This window comes from Conger conger, chromosome 16 (assembly GCF_963514075.1).
Source record: "Conger conger chromosome 16, fConCon1.1, whole genome shotgun sequence".
NCBI lineage: Eukaryota > Metazoa > Chordata > Actinopteri > Anguilliformes > Congridae > Conger > Conger conger.
In genome coordinates, this window is record NC_083775.1 from 10,853,499 (window position 1) to 10,864,776 (window position 11,278).

The 11,278-nt window shown below is 49.0% G+C and overlaps 1 protein-coding gene across 1 annotated transcript in view; it reads right to left on the bottom strand.

Moving 5' to 3' along the window:
• The window catches only part of LOC133114600 (glutamate receptor ionotropic, NMDA 2B-like), a 54,901-nt gene extending 49,094 nt beyond the window's left edge, over nucleotides 1–5,807 (bottom strand). The window contains exon 1 of the mRNA XM_061224125.1: nucleotides 5,499–5,807. Within this exon, the coding sequence (XP_061080109.1) occupies nucleotides 5,499–5,726 (228 nt within the window). The 5' untranslated portion in view covers nucleotides 5,727–5,807. The remainder of the gene's footprint in view (nucleotides 1–5,498) is intronic.
• Between the last annotated feature and the right edge of the window lie 5,471 nt (nucleotides 5,808–11,278).

The window sequence follows — 11,278 nt, forward strand, 5'->3', positions numbered from 1 at the left end:
ACAGACAGACAGACAGACAGACAGACAGACAGACAGACAGACAGACAGACAGACAGACAGACAGACGCACGCACGCAGGCAGACAGACAGACAGACAGACAGACAGACACACACACACACACACTCACACACACAGACACGGACCACACACACATACATACACACACACACACCCATACACTGACCACACACATATATACACACACATACACACACCCATACACTGACCACACACACATACACTGTACACACACACACACACACACACACACACATACATAAAGCGTACACACAAACACACACCTATACACACATACATACACATAAACTGTACGCACAAACACACACACACACATACATACACACATAAGCTGTACACACATACACAAACACCACACACACATACAGATTGTGAACACACACACATGCATACACAAACTGTAAACACACACACACATATACACACATACATACACATAAACTGTACACACACAAACACAGATACATAGACATAAACTGTACACACACACACGCACACGCACACACACATACACACATAAACTGTACACACACATACATAGCCATAAACTGTACACACACACACGCACACGCACACGCACACACACACCTTTATCTTCCCAGCATGTCTTTATCTGTTGGCTCCCTCTATCTTTTTCAGTTAATAGAAAAACTGCTTTTCTCTCCCTATCGCTCTAACAGTCTACATCTCTCCTCCCATCAATCTCATTCTTACCTTCCTCTGTCTACATCCCTCCATCTCTACACCCCTTCCTGTTTTCCTGATTACACCCTCTTACACTCACCCCTCCACCCCCTCTCTCCCTCCATCCATTCTTCCTTTCTGTACATTTTTCTCATTCAAAGAAAAATACCTCCCACTATCCAGTTCCCCTCATGTCACCCCTCCTCCCCCTCTCTCACTCTCTCGCTCTCTCCATCTGTCTCTCTCTTCCTCCCTCTCTTTGTCTCTATTCCACATTGATGCACATTCTCTCTCTCTTTACTGCACTCTTTCTGATCCCTCTCTTTCAGACATAAACTGCTCCACCTCCTCCCTGCCTCTCATTCTGGGCTGCTCTATCCATCTTCCTGTTTTATGTAGGTGCTGCATGTACACCCGTAATATATGTGTGTGAGAGGTTGCCATGCCAACAACGTCGGTGGTATTCGGGGGGAGGAATGGGGAGTGAGCGAGAGAGGTCATCAGAAGAAAGACCTGCTTTGATCCCTCTCTCCCTCTCCTCTTCTCTTTCACCTGTTCTTCTGGTGCCCCGTAGCTCTGTCTCCCACCCTCCCTGTTCCACTCTTCCTCTCTGTCAGTCCCCTTAATCCCTCCATCCTTCAGTCCTTACACTTGGCCTGTACTGAGTGTGTATTGAGTGTGTAGAGGTGAATGTGTACTGAGTGTGTACAGGAGAGTGTGTATTGAGTGTGTATAGGTGAGTGTGTACTGAGTGCGTAGAGGTGAGTGTGTACTGAGTGTGTACAGGTGAGTGTGTACTGAGTGTGTATTGAGTGTGTATAGGTGAGTGTGTACTGAGTGTGTACAGGTGAGTGTGTACTGAGTGTGTATTGAGTGTGTACAGGTGAGTGTGTACTGAGTGTGTATTGAGTGTGTACAGGTGAGTGTGTACTGAGTGTGTATTGAGTGTGTAGAGGTGAGTGTGTATTGAGTGTGTACAGGCGAGTGTGTATTGAGTGTGTACAGGTGAGTGTGTATTGAGTGTGTATTGAGTGTGTAAAGGTGAGTGTGTATTGAGTGTGTACAGGTGAGTGTGTACTGAGTGTGTACAGGTGAGTGTGTACTGAGTGTGTATTGAGTGTGTAGAGGTGAGTGTGTACTGAGTGTGTACAGGTGAGTGTGTACTGAGTGTGTATTGAGTGTGTACAGGTGAGTGTGTAATGAGTGTGTATTGAGTGTGTACAGGTGAGTGTGTACTGAGTGTGTATTGAGTGTGTAGAGGTGAGTATGTACTGAGTGTGGACAGGTGAGTGTGTAGAGGTGAGTGTGTATTGAGTGTGTAGAGATGAGTGTGTACAGGTGAGTGTGTAGAGGTGAGTGGGTATTGAGTGTGTAGAGGTGAGTGTGTACTAAGTGTGTACAGGTGAGTGTGTACTGAGTGTGTACAGGTGAGTGTGTACTGAGTGTGTACAGGTGAGTGTGTACTGAGTGTGTACAGGTGAGTGTGTACTGAGTGTGTACTGAGTGTTTAGAGGTGAGTGTGCATTGAGTGTGTACAGGTGAGTGTGTACTGAGTGTGTACTGAGTGTGTAGAGGTGAGTGTGTAGAGATACACTGGGTTGGCCTGTTTACTCTAAATTATGAATCAGAAAGTTGTGTCCAAGGTGCCGAGTGAGAGGAAACTGACGTCATTCAGACTGGCTGAAATGACGGAATACACAATAATGCTGAACAACAGTGAATCGCGAAATACGTTCCAAAGTAGCTGTGGAGTATTTGGTGCTCAGAAGCTAGTGACAGCTTCTTGCGAGTTGCCATGTTACTAACAGCTGCTACGAGGCAACAACTGGAGAGCTCAGAGCTCGTAACTCCGAGCTACCAAGTCGGAGCTACGAGCCTCTGAGTTCGTAGGAGGGACTCGGCACAAATCTGTACTGTACGAGTGAAAGCGTGTCCGTCTTCCTCTCGCACACCCACACCTCTCTCCTCTCTGTCTCACTGTTTTTTTCCTTTCATCCTGGAGCCAGGCCTGCTCCGTCAATACCTCCATCCAATTTCACACCATCTCTCACATAATCAAACTCCAACAATCCCCGCCATGTCTGCCTCGCATCACACCGGTCTGAACTGGTCTGAACTGGTCTGAACTGGTCTGAACTGGTCTGAACTGGTCCGCTGTTTTTCTTGCTTATTGAATAATGGAGAACTGAACACATTCCATACATACAGTATAAATGTAATATACAATATTGTATTGTAATACTACTAAAATAAATATTACTGTAAATAGCGAATACTGTAAAATACAGCACGCACGAAAGAACACGGCATGGTTTATGAGCTGATATAACTTTTCCGTGGCAGAAAATGTCATTGTTTTTTTGGCGCGCGTACAGCGCATTCAATTAAAACTTCTTTTCATAATCAAAAGATGCTTGCTAATAAAAGTGTGGTGAATTTACGAGGCGTGCACACGAGCCGCCCGCGCGGACGCCCGCCAGGGCAGGTGTGTGACGTGCACATTTAAACATGCCGTATATCACCGGCACACAGGCCGGCCTGCGCCGTGCGCCCCGCCCGCTCACAGTGATGAAGAGCACTGCTGATGAAGAGGAGTGGGGGGTAACTGAATTCATTCACTGTGAGGTGTTACAGTAATTACATTACATTATTGGCATTTTGGCAGACGCTCTTATCCAGAGCGACGTGCAGTTGATTAGACTAAGCAGGAGACGATCCTCCCCTGGAGCAATGGAGGGTTAAGGGCCTTGCTGAAGGGCCCAACGGATCTTATTGTGGCAACACCGGGATTAGGACCACCGACCTTGCGTGTCCCAGTCATTTACCTTAACCACTACGCTACAGGCCGCCCTAATTGCCTGGGCCGCACAACTGATGATGACCCGGTCAAACGTGTGACGTTAGGATCAGCGGACAGGCAGGAGAGAGACTGCTCCTGATCCAGAGATATCTTACATCCAAAATACTGTAGGTGCGGGGTTAGTTACAGTTATTTAGCTGACACTTTTATCCAAAGTGACCAACAGTTGATTTGACTGAGCAGGGGGCAAATCCCTCGAGGAGCAATGTGGGGTTAAGGGCCCAACACTGATCTTATTGTGGCTACATGGGGGTTTGAACCACCAACCTTCGGCATCCCAGTCAAGCAAATTAGCCACTAGACTATAGACTACAGGCCGTTATTGGTTAATGTGTGTGGGGGAGAATGCAGTATGGGGGGTGGGGTTATTGTTGGAAGTGCAGTATGGGGGGGTGAGGTTATTGTTGGGAGTGCAGTATGGGGGGTGGGGTTATTGTTGGGAGTGCAGTATGGGGGGTGGGGTTATTGTTGGGAGTGCAGTATGGGGGGTGGGGTTATTGTTGGGAGTGCAGTGAGGGGAGTGGGGTTATTATTGGGAGTGCAGTATGGGGGGTGGGATTATTGTTGGGAGTGCAGTATGGGGGGTGGGGTTATTGTTGGGAGTGCAGTATGGGGGGTGGGGTTATTATTGGGAGTGCAGTATGGGGGGTGGGATTATTGTTGGGAGTGCAGTATGGGGGGTGGGGTTATTGTTGGGAGTGCAGTATGGGGGGTGGGATTATTGTTGGGAGTGCAGTATGGTGGATGGGGTCATTGCTTGGAATGAAGTATGGGGGGTGGGGTTTTGTTGGGTGTGCATTCAACTAGCTAGTTATAGCAAGTGATCTTGGCCAAACACAACATGAAATTGAATGCTGCAGTACTATAATTATCAGAGAATGTCTGTTTTCTGTTTCTGCAGCTGTGGTTCTCGTATGGCTTTACTGTATGACATTCCTTATAGGTCACAGAGGACTCAGTGATTTTGTCGACCATGCTGGCAATACTGAGTACATCACGACTCCAATTCGTGCAGGCATCTTGAATCCCAATGTCCCCGACTTGTTCACGTGCGCCTCTCCGGTGGAAAGTTTTGTCCGTAAATCCGACGGTAGTTGAGAAATCAGGGTTCGTGCTGGAGTGCAGTACTAGCCTCTTTTCTCCATCATAGCGTGACTTCATGCTCAGTTCTCTCTTCCCTTCTATCTGCAGTCCATTTTGCCCCTCTTCCTTATCTCCCTCCTCCTCACTATCTCCAGCTGATACGGTTTTCACTTTATCTCACCCAAACTTTCAGCACCCAGCCACTCCCCTCTGACCCACACTGCTAAAGACCAGGTTTCATCACTCGCAAGAGCAACTCCTCCCCCAGCTAATTCCTTCAGCAATTTCAGCTTCAGAGAACAAATCCTCAGGTGGCCTTAATAGACCCTAAGGTCACCAAACAGTGTTCCTCCATCCATCCATCCATCCATTATCTAACCAGTGAATTCCTGGACATGGGTTGCGGGGGAGCTGACAGGCAATTTAGAGTACTAACTCCACGTCCTGCGGGCCACAGTGACTGCAGGTATTTGCTTCCACCGTGCGCTACACCACTTGATTTCAATCATTATTTCACCTGCCGGGTTCAGATAATAAGCTAATTCGAGAAATCAGGTGGTGTAGCGCACGGTTGAAGCAAATGCCCGCAGGACATGGGGTTGAGTCGCGCTGCTCTAAAGAATCTAACCTGAATGTCTTCGGACTGCAGGAGGAAAACAGAGGAAGCCCATTGGAGAACATGCAAACCGGCCAGGTTTACAACCCAAGACCGTCTTGCAGCGAGGCAACAACTACCCAATACACCACTGTGGACTCTACGGTACTGCGATGCACTCCAAACGCCAAGTGACCCGTCCCTCGGAGCCCAACCCCAGGCGGAAGGCACCGTACCTTGGCAGCCATGATCATGGAGGACCCGCCTCGGATGCCCAGGATGGGGATGTGCGTTTCGGCCGAGATGAAGTCCAGGATCTGGGCGATGGCCTCCTGATCGGTGTCGTCCCCGAACACCACGCCCTGCAGCCAGGACTTGGTCATGAGGTCGCAGATGCGCGTGATGATGCTCTTGGGGTCGGTCTCGTTCATGGTGACCAGCTCCACGTTGGGCAGGAGGGGCATGTACAGGAAGTCGTCCTTCTCCCGCCCGTCGGCCAGGGCCACCTCGCTGGAGTTGCCCACCAGCACCACGGCGATGCTCAGGCCCTGTGCCAGCTTGGGGGGCAGCGGGTGGGGGTGGTGGCCCCCGCCGGGGGAGTAGTGCGGCGGGATGGCCCCGCCCCCGCCCCCGGCCCCGCCCCTGTCCCTCCTGGACTCGCAGATGGGGAGGAGCAGCAGGCACAGGCAGAGCAGCCAGAGCGGGGAGAGGGGTGAGGTGGGGGGCCGGCGAGGGGGGGCCGGCGTGCCTTCAGGGGCCGGGCCGGGCGAGGGGGAGGGGCGGGGGCGGGGCCAGGAGGAGGAGGCGTGGCCGTGGCACGCAAGCATGACGGAGGAGCAGTGAAAACGCAATCCCTGCACGGAGAGAAGCAGAAAGGAAGGCGGATGAGCATGAGGAACACTGTGAGTGAGAGCTACATACGTCCCGACTTCTTCACAACACACTGAAGTCAGAGGGAGAGGCAGAGAGTGAGAGGGAGTCAGAGAGCTACACACACCGTGACTACACAACACACTAAAGTCAGAGGGAGAGGCAGAGAAAGAGAGAGAGGGAGTGAGAGCTACACACACCCTGACTTCTTCACAACACACTAAAGTCAGAGAGGCAGGGAGAAAGAGAGTGAGAGGGAGTGAGAGTGAGAGAACGACCAAGCAAAAGAGAGCAAGAGACAGAGAAGGTGAGAGAGAAAGTGACCAGGCGAGACCGAGAGAGAGAGAGCGCGTGAGAGTGAGCAAGAGAGAGAAGGGGGCAATGTAACACGCCAATTAAAACAGAACATTTATTTGACTTTTATAAATAGTGAGTAAACACACGGTACAAAGGGGGGTATAGATATGCGCGCAGATGAATATTTGATGTGAAGTGAGTTGAGGCGAGATAATGCTCTTTATTATGTATGATATAAACTCTCCCCACGGAGGGGCAGACAGGAGCAGTCACAGAGACGGTAAAGCGGGCGAGAGACAGCGAGACACAGAGGGAGGGAGGGAGGGAGGGAGATCTAAAGAGAACAGGGAGAGGAGACGCTCATTCTGGGCTGGCTCACTGACGGAGAGAATGGGAGCGACGCGGCGGCGGAGCGGGGCGCTGGCGTACGCCCGTAGGATCGCCACGGAGACCGACCAACCGACACGCCGTCTGAGCCAGACCCAGGCCGTCCTTCCTCAACTCTCCCGGGCTCTCCCTCGCTCTCTCTCTCTCTCGCCCGCTCCTTCTCTCTCTATTTGGATGACACAGAAGCCTTGCTATTATTTATAGCCCCTTTTATTAACCGTGATAGAGAGAGAGAGATTGAGAGAGAGAGAGAGAGAGAGGGAGGGGGGAGAGAGAGATGGAGAGAGAGAGAGGGAGAGAGAGAGAGCGATAGAGACAGAGGAGAAGGGGGAAGAAATTTATTTACCTGTGCGTGTGTACATGTACATTTGTGTGTGGCCGTGTCCGCGTGTGTAGGCATGTGAGTAAAGGAAAGCGTGCGTGAGTGTGCGTGTGTGTTCGTGCGTATGTGCCTGCGTGCGTGTGTTTATGTTCCTGTCGTGAACAAAGCTGTACGGAATAAACAGACAAAAAGGAAAATGAGAAGGGAAAGAGGGAGGAAGAGAAGAAGAGTCACGAAGGAGTGGGGGTGTGAGAGAGAGGTGCACACACACGGCAGAGGGCCGTCTTTAAGAAAGCTAATTGCTGGAAGTTCGTCAGAGATAATTGCAGGTCCCCGTGTTAATTGACCCTCCTAAAAGAGGGCTGGGGAGGAAGGAGGGGTGCAGGATAGAGCAAGGGAGAGGATGAGAGAGGAGAAGAGCAGGCAGATGTGGAGATGGGGGAGAGAGGGAGAGAGAGAGAGAAACGACAGATGGAAAACGGGCTGATGAAAGGAACGAGGAAGAGGATGAAGGAGAACTGGTGAAGAAGAGGGGAAGAGAAACAGCAACAGATGAAAAAGAAAGAAGGAAAGGGGGAGGGAGAGAGAAAGAGAGAGAAAGAGATGCTCCACTTGAAGCTCCACTCCTCTAGCAGCACTCAGTTTCCATGGCAACAATTAAAGTAGGCCTCTCTGTATATTGCTGATGGACAGAGAGATGCGCAGATATGCTTTACACACCGATACATGCTGGTAACCCATATACCTCTACACACGCACGCACACACGCAAGCATGCACGCACGCATGCACCGCACACACCGCATACACACACATCACACACACCACACACATCACACACACGCACGCACGCAAGCAAGCACGCACGCACCGCACACACGCACACACCGCATACACACACACCACACACACACATATCACGCACACCGCGCACACACATACGCACACCGCGCACACACACACGCACACGTACACATACCACACACATCACACACACACATATCACACACACCGTGCACACACACATCACACACATGCACGCACACACACACGCACACGTACACACACCACACACATCGCACAGACACAAACACCCACATATCACACACACGCACACATACACACACCGCGCACACACACACGTACACATCACACACACCGCGCACACACACGGACACGCACACATACACACACCACACACACACACACCACACACATCACACAGACACACACACACCCACACATCACACACATGGATACACACTATGACCCGAGATACTTTAGGTATATTTTACACTCAAATACATTTCACGCACAAATTAACATCAGATGCGTTCTATTCAAGAGCACGCGGTGTGCACACAAATCTCATACTAGCATACTTTCGGAACACACAATACATATCATTCTAATGTCAAGGGTAACACAAATAATGAGAAAAACGATCCTTCTGATAATGAGTTTATGTGTTTTTTTACCGAGCCAATAAGCCCTTTTACAAAGAGCAGGTTTATCACTCCTAGTGACAGCATAGGCCATTTGACACATTTTACACACTAATACACACGTAAAGCAACACTAAACACACACTAGATAGGCACTCATACTGACGCCAGTCCTTGGGTCAATGCCTGTAGGACACCATGACAATGGCTGACATGTCAACACTGCAAACACAATTAGAGCAAGTTAAAACTCCTCCAGATCCCAGGACAGCAGTTAATAAAGAGAAGGACTACTGTCCCCCAGTGAGAATCTGTATTTCCATTTTGAACTATACTGCTTCAGGTGACCGTTGTAAACCTTTCCGTGGTTATTTATTTATGTGAGAGTACTTCAAGACTAAAGAAACTGAAACAGGAAATTACATTTCTGTTTGTGTCTATTGCGGAGATGCAGTAGAATTAGACTGCTAAATTTGAGAGGCGAGCGGTTTGAACGCTGGCCGACGGTAAACGGCCCAAAACGGATCTCGACAAAGGCGCGTACCGCAGTCATGACCCAGCCCGGGCTGGGCTGGCCAGAGCACTGCTTTTTATGATCTGCTCCAGTTAATAAAGCTGTGAAGGGAGGACTTTATGAATACGAGCCACCGTTTTAGGAGCTCTTCAACTTCCTCATTTCCCACACTAGCCAGGGCCCGGCGGAAGGTGCCGGCAGCCGGCACTCCGGGGAGGCGGGACGGCACCCCACCTGAAGCCTCTTAGACAGCGCACCTGGGCCGCTTTCATTCCAGCGAGCCGCAAAACCGTTTACAGGACCGCTGCGGTCGTTAGGCCCCCCCCGCACAGAACCCCCGAAACAACCCCAAAGGTTTCTGGGAAAGGGCGCTACAGGGAGCGGGGAGCGGCGGGGTCTGAATGAAGGCGGAGGCGGTTATTTTTAGCGCGGGTACGGGGGCCGGGGCGCGGCGTTCGGAGAGGCAGCGTTAAGCGCACGGCGTGACAGCAGGAGAGCGTATCCCAGGTGCCTGAGACACGGGCCACGCACCGCCATCACCAGCCCCGAGGAGAAAACAGGCCTTAAAATTACCATCTGCTTTTCACCACACTCCTCAACTCCTCTGCATTACCCTCGCACCACAGGCCTGGCATTCACTTTGATCGCATCCTTCTGATAACCTGCTATTTTATAAACGGCACACACGCAGTACCGCAGATCAGCCGATCTGAACTCCGTTAAACGTGCGCAATAATTTCATACGCGTGTGTGTGTGTGTTCAAATGCCTCAAACTTTATTGAGGTATTCGATTAATTGAAAATGATTGTTTGTTAGTTATCTTGTACGCTGAACTCCATTAAACTTGCGCATTAATTTCATACGCGTGTGTGTGTGTTCAAATGCCTCAGACTTTATTGAGGTATTCGATTAATTGAAAATGATTGTTTGTTAGTTATCTTGTACGCTGTAGGCCACCCCTTGTTCAGGATATTCACATTTGGACATAATGATGATGAGTCCAATAAAGGTATGCAAATATTATTACTCAGACAATACATTTAAGTAAGTTACTGTCATTAGTTACACCAAAAAAATGTGTAAGTACACCTTTGTGAACATAAAATTGCTAATTGTCATTAAGGAAAGTGAGTCTACCGTAGGCCATACACAACACAAGGATTGAAGTTTATGAAGCATGGTAAGAGACATAATTGACCCATTTAATCGAGGTGCTCCATCAAGGATAAATCTCACAATTATAACAAACCATGTGATACTGACCAACTATCAGGCTTTCCACAAAGAAGACCCGAAGGACTAGCTTCAGTAAATATTAATATTGCAGTTCTTAGTCTAATGAAATACAACAACAAACTCAAAGGGTTACAGTGGGTTACTGTAAAAAAACATGGGTTACAGTATATCTATACCGACTGGTGTGCGCAGTCAGCCTACTCTCTCAAAGAGGTTCCAATTTTGAAGTCATTAATTTCAAAAACACATTCCCACATGGTTATTGTTAATAAATTGTCCCGAATATAAAATCGGACTGCACGTGACAGGAGGGGTACGTTTAAAATTTTTTTTTTTTTTTTTTAAACCTACACAGCATGTACATACAGAACTCCTGAATAATGAACTACACTCCACAGTATAACGATCAACACACTTCTCCCGGTGAAAAGCATCTGCTATTTTATTCATAGGAGAACAATCGAGAGGAAATCTTGAGAGTAAGTCTGACACAGAATACAGCCCTAACATTACGTCACATCATTCATTTTCAGAGGAAAGTAAAGAATTTGTACAGTGTTTTTTGTTCCACAGCAACGATGGTGCAAGACACAGTCAGTTAGGCTTACGCGATCCGACGTTTGTAATTTATGAGTTTGCCTCCGAGCGGGAGTGAAACTGATGCGATGTGAGAGGCCACTCACATCTCCTGATTACTGCTCAAACCCGCACACATCCTTGCAGCTTTGCCCAGAGTGATTGAGTGGCGTAATGGAGTCTATTTCATGACAAACGACATTGCGAGCGTTTGTTGGGTCTATCGCATCGCAGCCGCCGAATGTAAAACGGGTCACCAATACATTGTATGAGGGAGAAAAAAAAATGCTCAATCATTTTTCGGCGCTTAAATTACAATTTATTTATTTATTAATATGATCATTCCACTGTACATCTTCACTTGTGTTA